The sequence below is a fragment of the Lissotriton vulgaris genome, chromosome 7, assembly GCF_964263255.1.
Source record: "Lissotriton vulgaris chromosome 7, aLisVul1.2, whole genome shotgun sequence".
NCBI classification, from domain to species: Eukaryota; Metazoa; Chordata; class Amphibia; order Caudata; family Salamandridae; genus Lissotriton; species Lissotriton vulgaris.
The window spans coordinates 1,715,580,135-1,715,597,282 of record NC_141695.1 but is presented as its reverse complement, the minus strand read 5'-3'; the positions used below and the strand labels follow the sequence as shown (position 1 = coordinate 1,715,597,282).

At 45.5% G+C, this 17,148-nt stretch overlaps 1 protein-coding gene across 2 annotated transcripts in view; it reads left to right on the top strand.

Annotated features, from left to right (window-relative positions):
- Window positions 1–6,674: 6,674 nt before the first annotated feature.
- Window positions 6,675–17,148, top strand: part of TAPBPL (TAP binding protein like) — a 62,054-nt gene continuing 51,580 nt past the window's right edge. For both annotated transcript variants that reach the window (XM_086932882.1, XM_086932883.1), the window contains exon 1: window positions 6,675–6,871. In XM_086932882.1, the coding sequence (XP_086789008.1) occupies window positions 6,784–6,871 (88 nt within the window). In that variant the 5' untranslated portion in view covers window positions 6,675–6,783. The remainder of the gene's footprint in view (window positions 6,872–17,148) is intronic.

Here is a 17,148-nt window from a genome sequence, read left to right as displayed (position 1 = left end):
GAATTTCTTTTTTTCCTCAGGATCACATAAGTCCCCGGATTCCCTTTTATTGAAGGAAATCTCTTCACCTCTCTACTTCCTCCTTCCTGTCTTCTTCTCTCTCTTCTTTGTAGAGTTGAGCTCCAACACCCTTTTTTTCTATTTTCTGGTTTCCTCTTTTTACTTTTCCTTCAGTTACTTCTTTCTTACCTACCTGATGAATGTCATAAAGGCAAACTGTCTTGGCCAGAGGGATGGTGGGGAGGAGATTCCACCTCTGACTCCACCGTCTCCCAGCCTACCCTAGGTAGGGGTGTGGTCGCTCCGCCCACGTCTGTGACAAAGTGAGACAAGGTGGCGTTAGAGCCATGGCAGGGACCATGGCCTTGCCTCCCGCTTCAGGCAGGCCTTCACACCCCAGCTCCCACATTGGGATTTAAATTCTCAGAGCTTGGATGCTTGCTCTTTTGTGGGAATGGGAGGTGTAAAATTGTATGGTATTGTATTGTTATTGCATTTATATAGCGCTTACTACCTCATACGAGGTGTCAAAGCTCTTTTTTGGCGAGTGGCACGCTACTCCGGGACCCATAGAGGATTAGTGTTAAATTTGTATACTGAAACATGCAAGTAAATGTTAAATGGTGGATAAAACACAACACTTCAGGAAGGTCCCAAATCTAACAAGTGGTTAATGCAAAAAATAACCAATATCCAAGCAAAATAATAATTGAAATTTGGACTAGCCCATCCGCTCAAATCAAGTTAGAGCATATCATGCTAATATCCGTACATTGCATTTTTCTCTCAATACAAGTCAATGGAGATGTGGACACATGATAGAAAGGTGTTACCGCAACAAAACTAGCTAATGAGCAGTAGGCAAGATCTTCTCACGAGAAGGAATGCAAGAAGATCTTGAGGAGAGATACAACTACAACAACCAATGCTCAGTTCACTACTTTTCTGAAATTCGCCCCTCTGCTTAATAAACAGTGCAGAAAAATGTGCAATTGTACAACACTGAATAAAATGATTTCTCGTCCTCTGAAATAAATGAAATCTTTCAGACATATCAAAGGTAATGAGCTCTTCAGGTTGAAATAAAAAAAAAATTGAAATTCAATGACATAACATTAGTACATGTTATGGTGTACATTTGCAATAACATGTTCATTATAAAGCAGGTGGTATTAAGGTATGAAATAGGAAATTCTGCTTTGTTGTAGGGCCACTGTAGGCTGTCGCACTCCATATGTCCACTCATGAGGGCCGCTGAGCTCCCGGGCCTCACTGAAAGGGCGTTGGAGGCAGCTATAATTGATAGCTCATTTGTGTTGATTAAACGTTGCATATCTGCATTGTTTACTCAACCCGACTGGGCTTTTAATTGATGGTAGGGATCTGACCAGTGATGTCATGATGTTAATGGCTGTGTTGCTGTACTGATGATACAGAACTGGTTGTTCTCTGTGGATGTTTGAGTGATGTGTTTTTTCTGGGAAAGTTGATGTTCTGGCTTTTCGGTCCCTTCTGTCATAGGTAGCGCCAAGAAGCCTCCAGGCAAATGTTAGCGCTTTACAAAAATGAAATCAAATCAAGTCCTAATAATTAAATGGCATGCGCATATCTCTGTCCCAGCGCTTCTACTGCATCTGCAGTAGAAGACAAAACAGGCATCTGACCACGACTCCCGCCGTACGAAGGCTACGACTACAAGTGTTGTGTAGTGAAATTCCGCTCTGCACAATTATAAGTAGACCAGTGCTCCTGCACTTAGTTTCTCAGGTGTGCAAATACCAGGCCTTATTTTAGAGCTGCTCTGGCTTCTGACCATGGACAACACCACTCACACACTTCTCTGCAGCCAAACACTTAGCAATATCTCACTGTCACCCAGGAACACACATTTCACTCCTGTTGAAATCTTGTTCTGCAAATGTAAACACTGTACGTCCATATATTCATGGGTGCATGAGACAGGTGTGAAGGGACCCTGTCTTGTGTGCCCGAGACCATTGATCAGTCCGGACTTCTTCATGGACATAACTGCGTGGTTCTATCATGATGTAGAGTCACTCAAGTGTCACACATACATGAATTAAGTGTCACACATAAACACGCTGTGTTAGAAATTGGGTCTCTAGCTGGCAGAGTTATGAACCCTGTCCAAGTAGGGACCACAATACTAGTCAGGATAAGTCACAACACAACCTAAATTATCCTTTGGCAGCTTAGCACAGAGCAGGCAGGCTTAACTTAGAGGACAATGTGCAAGGTATTTGTGTATTAACTCATACAGTAACATAGTGAAATCACCACAGAAAGACGTCACACACAATTAGAAAAATAAAGTATGATTTTAAAAATAAAATAAGAACAAAATGACAAAAATCCAGCCAGTAGAAGTTGAGATATGAATTTTATAAGATTATATGCTAAATGTTGTGCTTAAAAGAAAATAGCGCTTCAAGAGTTCATTGCTCATGCTGGACTAGGACAAAGCCAAGATTTCAGGCTGCCCGCAAAGGAGCCCATGCCGGGCCTGCTGAGCAAGAGATGCGTAAATGATCATCACGCAGTTGGGGTGTTGTGCCGGAGTTCTCCACGCAACTGCAACAATCCATCTGGTTCCTTGAGCGAAGGGCTGGTTCCAAGGGCGTCAGTTGTGAAGGCAATGTGCCAGGCTCGTCCATGCTGGAGGGGCAATGTGTCGATCTCCACACAGTGGCAGTGATGTATTGGTTCTGAAGCAGTGGTTCTAGATGCCATGTGGACGTTAAGGGTGTGATGCACCAGGCTGATTGCCACAACAGCAGCAATGTGTTGATTCTGCTCTCGCAGCAGAGGATGCATCGGTTCCACTGGAGCAAACCCCTGGTTCCACTTCCAAGGGTCCAGGATTGGGAAGGTACCACTGTGCAGGACAGACTCACAAGTAGAGGAGCCAAAGGGCTGGAACAGGAGGGTTCTAATTCGTTTGTGTCCCTGAGACTTAGACAAAAGGAGGGTAGATCTTGGTGTAACTCTGGGTTCAAGTGATGCAGGTCCAGTCCTTCTCATCCAGTCAGGGAAACAGCAGGAAGCAGGGCAGCTCAGCAGGGCAAGAGCCCAGCAAGGTAGAGTTCAGCAGAGCAGTAGTCCTGCAGAGTGGCAGTTCTTTCAGCAGCACAGCAGTTCTTAGTGGCAGAGTAGTCACAACTCCAGATGTGTACTGAGCTGACGGTGTCAGGGGTCCAATACTTATACCCAGTTGTGCCTTTAAAGTGGGGGAGACTTAAAAGAAAAGCTTTGAAGTGCACGTGGTCCATGCTCTTCCTGCCCTGGCTCCAGACTCACTACAGGGGAAGTATACAGCGCTTTGTGTGAAGACAGGCACATCCCTCTTCAGGTGCAAGTGTCAGCACCACCCTCCCATCTAGTTCAAGAAGACCCACCAGCCAGGCGATTGACCATCAGGATGCGAATGGCCCATCAGGCACCCCTACGCTCCCTTTGTGTGTGGCTGGCTGGCTAGAGGGAATGCACAAAGCAAAGCCATCACCCACCCCATTCAGAGACAGGCAGAGGCACAGAATGATTAAAATAAGAAAATGACAACTTTCTAAAGGTAGCAAACACAACAAGATGATGAAACTTTCCAACCAGACACCCCCAGTCAAGAGATCAAGGCTGAATCCATTGTTCGTTTGCTCACTATGCCACCCCAGTTTGGACCCTGCTCCTCATGGGTCCCAAACTGCCAGGCTAGGTCCTCTCTGAATCCGAAACAAACATCCTGGGATAAGCTTCAGGGTATTCCCCCCCCCCCCCCTCCCTCCCAGCCAGGCGATCTTGAATCCAGTGGCACAGTGAGCAAAGGACCCAGGTTTGGACAAACCCTTGGTCGCTTAGGGCAAACATAGCAAACACAACAAGATGATGGACTGAGTGCTGAAACTTTTCAGCCACTCGCCCCCAGTCAAGAGATCTGGTTTAAATTGATTGTTCTTTTGCTTACTATGCCCACTCAATTTGGACCCAGCCATACACAGATCAGTCTTGACACTGCTCCTCATGGCAACAGTTCAGTCCATACTGCCAGGCCAGGCCTGCCCTGGACCGGAAACAAGCATCATGGGACAGGTTTTGGGGTATCACCCATCATCAGCCAGGCTAGCTTGAATCCAGTGATGCAGTTAGCACAAGACCCACATCTGGGCATACCCTTCCCACTGAGGGTAAAACTGGGGTGGCGTGATCAGCAAAAAAACAGGGTGGGGTGGTGAGCAAAAAAACGATGGATTAAACCTAAATCTGTGACTGGGGGTAAATGTTAAATTTGTTCAGCATTCCGTCCAACATTTGATTTTTGTTTTTTGCTTTAGTCGCCCTAAGTGGGCAGGGTATGCCCAGATGTGGGTACCATACTTAGGGGCTCATTTATAAGCCCCTGTGCCATCAATGCATCATGTATTCCCATATTAAAAGTGACGCACCTGTGGAGCAAGGAGCTTGTAAAGAAGTCCCTTGCTGTGCCACTGGATTCAAGCTAGCCTGGCTTATGAGGGGTGATACCCCAAAACTGGTCCAAGGATGCTTGTTTCCAGTCCAGGGAGGACCTGGCCTGAAAGTTCAGGCTGGACTGAGCCCATGGGGAGCACCGTCAAGACTGATTTACATTTAGTTGGGTCCCAACTGGGGTGACGTGGTGAGCAAATAACAATGGATTAAATGCAGGTCTCTGACTGGGTGAGTGTTTGAAAAGTTTCAACACTTCGTCCATCATTTTATTTCGTGACATTTTATTTTGTGACATAACTTTCTAAACGTGGCATTTTCAGACTTACAATTTAAAATACCACTTTACCATTAAGTTGTGGTTTTAAATTGTGAGTCCAGAGACACCAAACTTGAAATTTCGATATTGCCCCAACTGAAAATTACATTTATAAAATGGAATATGGTAATCAAAGTGTTAACCTATGGGGCAGATTGATTGATTGAATAAGGTAATCCCAAAGTTAACCTATGGGGCAGATAGGCCTTGCAATAGTGAAAAACGAATTAACCAGTTTTTCACTACCAGGACATATAAATATTAAAAGTACACGTCCTGCCTTTTAAATAAACTGCACCCTATCCTGGCAAGAGGGTTTACTTGCCAGGTCGACAAGCCAGTGCGAAACTGCACATACGGGCTCTGCAATGGCAGACCTGCGTCACTGTTAAGGGTCTACTTATGTGGGTGGCACATTCAGTGCTGGAGTCCAACTAGTAGCATTTAATTTACAGGCCCTGGGCACATGTAGTGCAATTTACTAGGGACTTATAAGTATATTCAATATGCCAATTGGGGATAGGCCAATGTTACCATGTTTTAGGGAGTGAGCACATGCACTTTAGCACCGGTAAAGTGCCCTAAAGCCAGCAAAAACAAGATCAGAAAAATGGAGGAGTTAGGCAGAAAGTTGGGGGGGGGGTAAGACCACCCTGAGGCTGTCAGGTCTAACACACTGCAACAGAGGAATGTCACCCAATAAATCTGAAACCTCTGTAGCTATGTTCACTCTGACCCAGGCAGGTCTGACTCCCACTAGCAGCAGGTGTGACCTCACTCTCTACTCCCAGCCTTCTGCTGGGCAGATCTCTTGCAGCCTGTCGGGTGGGTACCGTGGGCAACACTCACTGTTGTAGAGCACATCAGTTATATTGACCGCAAGCATATAAATCCATTCTGAAACAAAAGCTACAAGTGCCTAGTCAATGTAGGGGCCCTTCACTCAATAGACTATGGGTAACACATAAAGGGTCAGTTTAGGGCAGCCCCTGTAATGCTGGAAGGATTTTCAAACTGTTGGAGCTGCCATCAATGTTACATCCCTGATCTCAGGGATTCTTAAAATCCAAGCATCACATCACTTAGAACAAGTGTAAGTCCGAAGCACCCACTATGCAAGAGAGCGGTAAGGGTGTAGTATGTGGCTGGTGTTGCACTTTGGAGCACTCCGTCACAAATATACCACTAAAGCATGGTGTGGAAGCCACTGTCATTTACAGACAACACATTTTCCATTTAAAATAAATGACCACTAAATATGCACTAGCCTACAGTTCAGCTAATAGAACTAAGCAGCGCCCAACAGATGCGCGGAAATTGGGTTTCAGCACATATTTGTCAATCACAAAGTCAGGTGTCTTGATTTGTTTTGCTCCTAATAACAATCTTTGTTTCCATCACATTTCAGAATTAGAAAATAAAAGTACTTTGTGCATTCCTGTTTATTTTGAAATATTTGTGCACTTTATTTATATGTATTTACATTTTGGTGTGTGCTTGCAGCAAATGACACCCTCCAGCCTTTCCTTTCAGGCGAGCAAGATTGTCAGATAGTTCACTTTACAAAATCCTCACACAGCATTAAGAGAGAGAAAAGTGAGTACCAGCACCCGTGCTAAAACTAGAAGCCGCACGCTGTTAGAAGTCGAGCCTGGCATTTGACTTCGGTCTTTGAACACTCAGCAAATGTGACAAGATAAAAACTAAATTTAAAGTCCCCTTTAATAATCGTTCACCTTTGGGACTCCGGCACGGTTATTTCAGGGGTGTAGCAGCACCCCCTGCACCCCTACTTCCAGCGCTGGGCCAGCTCGAGAGAAGAGGAGGCTGCTGGGGGAGAGAGGCTGGTTTTAACCGTCTTCCTGTTCTGGAGCCTAAAAGTGAAAGTGAAAGTGTGCATCCACAGCAAGAAGCAGCCATGTAAGGTGCAACGACAGGGGATCTCCAGCCTTCTTCCTCCTGGGGCGGAAGACTCAGTTTAGCCGATGGGTCCCCGCTGCGGGGTCGTCCCAGGGGCCCCTCTCGGGCGCCTTCTTCCAGCAATCTTGGGTCTCGTCTTTGTTCCCCCGAAAGGTGAGTCTGACAGCCTGGCAGGGGTAGGGTTTAACTTGAGGCGGTGGGCTGAGGTCCCAAGTTACCCAGAGCCATACGCGAGGAGCTCGTTAAGTGAAGGTTTTTATTACTTTGTATTGGATTTGTAGTCCTCGTTTTACTACGGAAGAAATACAACCTACAAATCCCAGATAGCAGAAGCAAGTCCGTGGAGTGGATGACGTACTCACGCATGAAAGCGAGGAACTTGGCAGCTGTGATTGAGCCGGGGTTGGCTGTCATTGCAGGAAAGCAGGGGCCCGGGGGTGAGTCGGAGAGCCAATGAATGTTTCGGTGTAATGATCCGAACTTCCGAAAAAAAGTGTATAGAACTTCTATAGCAGCATGTGCAAACCTGGGCATAAAGCCCCGACTGCTCACATATAGCGGATTAGATGAGCAGGCGGGGTTCCGGGAGTGGGGGGCGGAAGTTGCAAAATGACTCCCTTCCTAGACACTTTCCAGTATTAATTAGCGTGGTGAAATTTTAAACTCCGCACATATAATTTAAAGAGAAAACTACTAGTCCCATAATGCAGTTCATCTGGCTAAAACGTCGCGGCCGGCTGAAGATGCGCACGCGGAATGGCGGCACTTGACAGCCAGGCACAGGGAGGCGCGTGATTGGAAGCGGGCGGTGAGACGAGAGGGACTGAAGGCAGAACGCCAACCCCAGTGCCCAGCGTTCAAAGGGAAGATTCAACGACGGTGTTTTCTGTGGAACTGTAGATGAGACGAGCTTCTTGTTTCAGGATGAGTGAGAGAACCAATGTCCCTAAACGACTTAGGCTCTGGCAGGGCAGTGCGTTCAACACGTGACAGGACATGAAAGAACGTAAAGGGCCTTGCTTCACCTCCTCAGCTGCCAATCAGCCATCTGTCACGTGATACCTGCAGCCGGGCTCTGTATTACGAGTGCCACTCCCTTGCCTCGTCCGGTATACTTAACATGTAAAATCCCCCTAGTGGCAGTGTAGTGCTTAGAAGTGTGATGGAGTACGGGTGAGTGAGAGCGCGCACGCTCAGATCACAGTACATGGCTGTGAAAGCTTTCTCTGCAGGTCCCATGGTGGCTTTTATAGTGATTATCGAAAGACTTTCAGTCCACTTCCTATACCCAGGGCCACTGGAATTATGCGGCAGAGAGGGCCAAATTATGCGGCATAGTTGAGTAATTTATATGGCAAGAAAAGCCAAATTATATGGCATACTGCACCACATTTTGTGCAGTATTACTGCTTTCTTTTCTCATTTTTAGGTCGAAGCCTACCAGACAGCGCACCTGTCTGGTTTGCTAACCACATCTTGGGGACTTTTGGAAACTTTTCTGGGAATACATTCTGCCAATTGCTTACCATTGGCTCAGTGGTTTGTAACACATTTGCTTGCCTTCTATTTGCTGGCTTTATTTGTTGTAGGCTGTCCAGCTTGAGTTCACCCCTTTCCTTGCCTAAATTCCATTTACTGTATTCTTCCATTGGTATTGAATTCATGTAAACTGGACTCTAAATCTTGTTCTTATCGTGTCACATCTGCTGTGCATTCAAAGACAGAGGTGAAATGTCATGCGCTGTCTTCCAGGGATCTTGGTGTTTACTTTTCTTTCTCTGACTTCAAAGTGAGAGGATTTATGTGACAACCCTGCTGGGTACCCATGTGAACGAGAGACGCACACCTGTACCATGAAGGACATTTCCTTATATTTAAGAATTTGATCATGAAAAATACATGTAGATAAATTGCGACATACAAATATTACACAAAGTGCAGTGTATCCCAAGTGAATAATAAACGAACCAAGAAAGTGTATAAAAAAGTGAACTATACAGGTTTCAGCTGTGAATATTTACAAAAAACAGGAAACTAGACTCTAAACCAATTATATCAACAAATGATTAGCCAGCTGCTATAAAATTATAGAAACTGTGTTGGTCTGATTTGTTTCCTGAGGCGTCGACGGCGTTTCGACCATTAGAATAAAGGTCTCATCAGGACTGGACAGTGAGGGACATCTATCAAAATACAGAAACAAAAATAGTTTGTAACTATTGGCAGTCGCCATGAATAAATAATATTCATGAGTATAGTCAGGAAGGTTTTGTACCTTGCACCAGGGTGTAGATAGCCCAAGCGTGTGAAAGTAAATTGAATTTACTTACAGTGAACCCGGCCGGGCACTGTCAGAAACAGGGAGAAACCAAGCGTCAATGTAATATATCTGAAAATGACTTAGTCATCAAAAAACGGGGGTGCCCTTCCTGACTATACTCAACCCTCTCTACTCCACTCTACACCACCCCATGACACTCTATGCCACTCCATTCTACATTAAATGTAAATCCAAATCTGTATTTGTAAAGCGCGAGCTACTCACCCTTATGGGTCTCAAGGCGCTGGGGGCCGTCGTGGAAATTAAGTGAGATATGGTGCTGAGCTGCCGCCGGAGCCGGGGATCGAACCGTGAACCCTGTACTCCGAAGGCACCTGCCCTGGCCGCTGCACCACATTTTTGTACTCCAGTCTGGCACTCTACGTCACTCAACTCTACTGCACTCTACACCCTTCCACCGTGACAATCTACCCCCCCCCCCTACAACACTCAACAACACTCTACACCACTCCACTCTATGCCACTCTACTCCATTCAACTCAACAACACTCCACGCCACTTTATGCTGCTCCATGACTCTCTACGCCAGTCTAGAACACTCCATTCTTCTCCCCTTTACAACACTCGACTGTACTCCACTCTCCTTTATCCCACTAACTCTTAGCCATGCCTACAACGTGGCTAAAACACATTGGCAGAACTAAAAGCTCTTGCACAGGCGAGAGCTGTTGGCTTTGCTTGTTACATTTGTTACTGTCTGGGCATAAGTTGCACCTCCATTAGGACCAGTTTATCACCCAAATATGGCTGTGAGCAACCAGCGACCAGCCAACCTTAGCGAAGGGCCATCCACTGAGCGGCACCACTCGCACTACGTTTTTAGTAACTTTTGAACCGCTAGAGCTAGAACCAAATCATTTTTAGCTTAAATCTGCAGATGATAGATTATGTGGAAAATGTGGCAAATCCACCGTTATGCGTAAGAAAACGCAGTGGCTGCACAATCGCATAATTCCAGTGGCTCTGCCTATACTAGATACAGATGTTAGGAGACCTACTAGTAGATCTGGTGTGTTGAGAGGACACATCTGCTTGAAGGTCGGTATTACAGTCAACTCTTAAATAAGCTGTATTGTTTTCAAAGAGTTTGTTGTAATATTTAAGAGTGTGTGGTTTGGAATTGGTGATGAAGGGGAGTGGCGTGTGCAGGGTCAGAATGTATTAAAATCCACGAGATGCCACAATGTGTGGCAGATCTCTTCGGCATTGATCTAGGTGGGTGGATGGTGGCTGGCTGACATTATAGGAGCAATCTATTGGTGGCACTAATAAAATACATGAGAACATTATTAAGCCTGGGAGGAGTTTGGAAGTTCAAAAAAACGTCTGCCGCACTACACAGAGCTCCACGAGCAGCAGAGTGCGTTAGATAAATGCCATTTGCAGTGATTTTCAGTGCCAGGTACTTGTTTGCACTTTGCAATCATTGCAAACAGCACCATGAACAGCACAAGCAGGCGCTGCTTCATTTCTGCTGCTAGAGAAGATTTTTACTTGAGCGACAGCTTGCTCAACGCGAGAAGTCGCAAGATTACTCGACAACTTACAATGCAAAATCTGACCCCCGCGTTGAGAAATCTCAGTGGGAGATTGATTTTCCACGCATGCTAATTTGATGTTGACAATAGCGAACAAGGAAAAATTTCGCCGGGAGCTGGATTTTCCTCGCTCGCCAACGTAACATTGACGAATGTGAGTGAGGAAAAAAACTCCTCTCCCCGAAGCGGTTTTTCGGAACTCCGCGAGCTCCACGTAACGCGGAGTGCAGAATACTCCGCAAGCGGAGTTCACCGCCCAGACTTAAACATTATATGGAGTCTGCCCAGGAGCGAAAGAGAGGCAACAGAGTTTAGACTCCTTGAAGGCACTGTAAAACCGTCCAGGGGTATTATATGGGGGTCTTCCCCAGACTGACGGGGACAACAGAGGAGTAAACCACTCAAGAGAATTATGTGGCGTCTACTCGGGAACGTTGAGGATTGAACTCTTGGTGGCACTTCTAAACCCAGAGCCACAGAGTAGCAAGCCCTTGAAGGCACTTTTAAACCACCCAAGATTATTATGTGGAGTATACCCAGGCGCGACCCATTAATGAAACTGGAGTGACAGGTCAATAGATAAACAACTCCTTAAAGCCTTAGTTGAACGACCCAAGAATATTATGTGGAATGTACCCAGGAGCAAACCCTTAATGGCATTGTTAAACCATACAAACATATTATGTGGAATATACACAGGTGCCAACTCTAATTTCACAGTTATATTATTCAAGAGTATTATGTGGGTCTACCTTGGATTGGTGGACAACAAGAGTGACGACCCCTTGTAGCCTCAGTTAAGACACCCAAGAATAATGTGTGGTGTCTACCCAGGACAGACAGTGGGACAACGGAGATGCACACCTTAAAGCCCCTGAAACCTCGCAAACACAGATAAGTAAGCCTTTGATGGCACCGGTCAAATTAACCAGGAATATTACATGCAGCCCACCCGGGATCGGCCCCTGTATGACACTGCTCAGCTGCCCCCTTTTGTACCGCTTTTGGCCGCCATAAGTGTGGCAGGGTATGCTCAAACGTGAGTCCCTTGTTCACTTGCCACTGGATTCAAGTAAGCCGGGCTGAAGACGGCTGGAATGTCAGAAACCGGTCCTCGGAAGCTTGTTTCCGGTCCAGGGAAGACATGGCTTGGCAGTTCGGGCTGGACTGTTCCCATGAGGCACAGGGTCAGACTGATTTGCATATAGCCATGTCTGAACTGGGGTGGCAGAGTGGGCTAAAGAACGGTGATGGATTAAACCCAGATCTGTTGACTGGGTGTGAGTGTTTGATTGGTTCAGATGCTCCGTCCATCACCACCCCCTTTTGTACCCCCCAAGATTATTATATGGCATGTACTCGGGAGCAACTCCTATAAGGCACTGTTAAATCACTCAAGATTATTATATGGAATCTACTCTGGAGCGATCTCTACATGGCACTGTTAAATCACCCAAGATTATTATGTGGAATCTACTCAAAGCGATCGCTACATGGCACTGTCAAATCATCCAAGATTATTATATGTAATGTACTCGAGCAACTCTTACATGGCATAGTTAAATCACCCAAGATTATTATGTGGAGTGTGCTCAAAAGCGACTCCTTCATGGCACTGTGAAATCACCCAAGATTATTGCGACCCCAACATGGCACTGTTAAATCACCCGAGATTATTATATGGAATGTACTCGAGCGACTCCTACATGGCACGGTTAAATCACCCAATAATATTATGTGGCTTATGCTCAAAAGCGACTCCTTCATGGCACTGTTAAATCACCCAAGATTATGATGTGGAGTACACTCAAAAGGTACCCCTACGTGGCACTGTTAAATCACCCAAGATTATTATATGGAATGTACTCAAGCGACTCCTACATGGCACTGCCAAATTATCCAAGATTATTATATGGAATGTACTCGAGCGACTCCTACATGGCACTGTTAAATCACCCAAGATTCTTATGTGGAATCTACTCGGAGCGATCTCTACATGGCACTGTTAAATCACCCAAGATTATTATGTGGAATGTACTCTGAGCGATCTCTACATGGCACTGCCAAATCATCCAAGATTATTATATCGAATGTACTCCAGCGACTCCTTCATGGCACTGTTAAATCACCCAAGATTATTATGTGGAATCTATTCGGAGCGATCTCTACATGGCACTGTCAAATCATCCAAGATCCAATCTATCCAGGAGCGAACCGTAGGTGGTACTGTTATATCACCTAAGATTATTATGTGGTAAACAAACTATCCAATCCTCTCGCCGGTTCTAGCACAGACACCTCCCAAACCCTCTGTAACTCCCTTGCTAACTTCTTCTCAGACAAAGTTACAGCCATCTACTCCAGTTTCACCTTGCACGCCTCCCCCAAACCCACCAATATCCTCCCCCCTCATCTCCTCTTCCCCCACTTTTTCCAACTTCACCCAAGCGTCCCCCCAACAAATCGCAGAACTTATCTCCACCATAGAATCAGGATCTCCTCTTGACCCTTGCCCACCATCCATTTTAAAACTCATCCCTCATTCCATAACTGCCTCCCTCACCAACGTCTGCAACTCAATGTTCAATACCGGCTGCTATCCCTCAGTCTGAAAAAAAGCTATCATAAAACCCCTGCTTAAAATACCTACCCTTGACCCCGCAGCTTCGGAAAATTACAGACCCATTGCCTGCCTACCATTCCCTTCGAAAATGTTCGAAAAAATTATGAATAGCCAATTATCGGAGTTCATTGAGCACAACCAACTATTGGACGACACTCAATTCGGGTTCAGGAAGGTCCACGGAACCGAAACGGCTCTCATCAAGGCAACTAATGAGATCAGGATGATCCTGGACCAAGGCGGCGCGGCAGTCCTCATACTATTGGATTTGTCCGCTGCTTTTGACACGGTCGACCACGCCACTCTTATCCACTGTGTCTCCTCCCTTGGCATCAACCACACTGCAAGGGCCCTCCTGGCCTCATTCCTTGCCGACCGTACCCATTCAGTAAAAATAGGTAACTTCTACTCCCCAGTGTTCACGCTCCCATGTGGAGTTTCACAAGGATCCTCCATCAGTCCGACCTTATTTAACATCTATGTGTCTGACTTGGCCAGGATCATCAAAACTCATGGGATGAGGCTAACCTCATACGCTGACGACACCCAATTGGTGTTAGCAGTGCACAACGACGGTGAAGCAGTGGCAGCAAGATTCCAGGAGGGAATGCTAGCCATCAGCGCCGGGATGTTGAGCAACTGCTTGAAGTTAAATTCCAACAAGACGGAGGTAATGACCTTCGGATCACTCACCCCAGGTTGGTCCACCACCTGGTGGCCTAACAAGCTAGGACCCCCTCCAGTACCAATCACAAAGGTCAGAAACCTAGGGATCATGTTTGATGACAAACTTTTGTTTATTCACCACGCCAACTGAGTCGTCTCCTCCTCTTTCTACAACCTAAAGAAATTCCTCCCCTTCCTCCCATCCTCTGCAGGCAAAACCCTGATGTCCACATTAATACTCTCAAAAATAGACTACTGCAATTCACTCTTGTTGAATGCACAACAGAAAGTCCTCAATAAGTTACAGTTGGTCCAGAACTCGGCAGCTAGAATCTTAACAGGCATCCTCAAGTTCTACTCCATCTCACCCACCATCCGCCAACTTCACTGCTTGCCCATCAGAAGCCGGACAAAATTCAAGGCACTATGCATTGCATACAAGGCAATCAATAACACGGGACCACAGTTCCTAACACAATCTCTAAGTCTATACACCCCCAACAGACCACTACGATACTCCTCTGCACACCAACTCCCGGTTCCCTGCACCAAGAAGGCCTCCTGGGGAGACCGACGTTTCCTAGTCGCCACAGCCCGACTCTGGAACACCCTTCCACTCCCTATAAAGACTAGCCCCACACATATCATATTCAGGAAACAATTAAAGACCTGGCTTTTCTCCCAGTAGTCCCACTCTCAAGCGATTATCCTCTGAATCTCTCCTACAGCACCGAGACACCCCAGGGTATTTGCGCGCTATATAGGTTGCCTAAACATAAACATGTGGAGTATACTCCAAAGCGACCCCTACGTGGCACTGTTAAATCACTCAAGATTATTATGTGGAGTATACTCAAAAGCGACACCTATGAGGCACTGTTAAATCACCCAAGATTATTATGTGGAGTATACTCAAAAGCGACCCCTACGAGGCACTGTTAAATCACCCAAGATTATTATGTGGAGTATACTCAAAAGCGACACCTACGAGGCACTGTTAAATCACCCAAGATTATTATGTGGAGTATACTCAAAAGCGACCCCTACGTGGCACTGTTAAATCACCCAAGATTATTATGTGGAGTATACTCAAAAGCGACTCCTTCATGGCACTGTTAAATCACCCAAGATTATTATGTGGAGTATACTCAAAAGCGACCCCTACGTGGCACTGTTAAATCACCCAAGATTATTATGTGGAGTATACTCAAAAGCGACTCCTTCATGGCACTTTTAAATCACCCAAGGTTATTATGTGGAATCTACTCGGAGCGATCTCTACATGGCACTGTTAAATCACCCAAGATTATTATGTGGAGTATACTCAAAAGCGACCCCTACGTGGCACTGTTAAATCACCCATGATTATTATGTGGAGTATACTCAAAAGCGACACCTACGAGGCACTGTTAAATCACCCAAGATTATTATGTGGAGTATACTCAAAAGCGACACCTACGAGGCACTGTTAAATCACCCAAGATTATTATGTGGAGTATACTCCAAAGCGACACCTACGAGGCACTGTTAAATCACCCAAGATTATTATGTGGAGTATACTCAAAAGCGACACCTATGAGGCACTGTTAAATCACCCAAGATTATTATGTGGAATCTACTCGGAGCGATCTCTACGTGGCACTGTTAAATCACCCAAGATTATTATGTGGAGTATACTCAAAAGCGACCCCTACGTGGCACTGTTAAATCACCCAAGATTATTATGTGGAGTATACTCAAAAGCGACCTCTACGTGGCACTGTTAAATCACCCAAGATTATTATGTGGAGTATACTCAAAAGCGACCCCTACGTGGCACTGTTAAATCACCCAAGATTATTATGTGGAGTATACTCAAAAGCGACACCTACGAGGCACTGTTAAATCACCCAAGATTATTATGTGGAATCTACTCAGAGCGATCTCTACGTGGCACTGTTAAATCACCCAAGATTATTATGTGGCATCTGCTCATGAGCGACCTCTACGTGGCACTGTTAAATCACCTAAGATTATTATGTGGAGTATACTCAAAAGCGACCCCTACGTGGCACTGTTAAATCACCCAAGATTATTATGTGGAGTATACTCAAAAGCGACCCCTACGTGGCACTGTTAAATCACCCAAGATTATTATGTGGAGTATACTCAAAAGCGACTCCTTCATGGCACTGTTAAATCACCCAAGATTATTATGTGGAGTATACTCAAAAGCGACTCCTTCATGGCACTGTTAAATCACCCAAGGTTATTATGTGGAATCTACTCGGAGCGATCTCTACATGGCACTGTTAAATCACCCAAGATTATTATGTGGAGTATACTCAAAAGCGACCCCTACGTGGCACTGTTAAATCACCCATGATTATTATGTGGAGTATACTCAAAAGCGACACCTACGAGGCACTGTTAAATCACCCAAGATTATTATGTGGAGTATACTCAAAAGCGACACCTACGAGGCACTGTTAAATCACCCAAGATTATTATGTGGAGTATACTCCAAAGCGACACCTACGAGGCACTGTTAAATCACCCAAGATTATTATGTGGAGTATACTCAAAAGCGACACCTATGAGGCACTGTTAAATCACCCAAGATTATTATGTGGAATCTACTCGGAGCGATCTCTACGTGGCACTGTTAAATCACCCAAGATTATTATGTGGAGTATACTCAAAAGCGACCCCTACGTGGCACTGTTAAATCACCCAAGATTATTATGTGGAGTATACTCAAAAGCGACCTCTACGTGGCACTGTTAAATCACCTAAGATTATTATGTGGAGTATACTCAAAAGCGACCCCTACGTGGCACTGTTAAATCACCCAAGATTATTATGTGGAGTATACTCAAAAGCAACACCTACGAGGCACTGTTAAATCACCCAAGATTATTATGTGGAATCTACTCAGAGCGATCTCTACGTGGCACTGTTAAATCACCCAAGATTATTATGTGGCATCTGCTCATGAGCGACCTCTACGTGGCACTGTTAAATCACCTAAGATTATTATGTGGATCTATCTAGGAACGAACCCTAGCTGGCTCTGTTAAATTACCTTAGATGATTATATGGATTCTACCGCAGAGCGACAGAGGAGCAACCACTGGGTGGCTCTTTTAAACCCCGTACCTAATGGCCTTCCAAACACCTTGGGCATATTGCATCTCCAACTCTTACAGGAACTCCTACTTTTCACCAGCCTGAGCTTGTTTGTTTTTTGTTCTGCAGCCAGGACCACCATTCCGCATGGTCT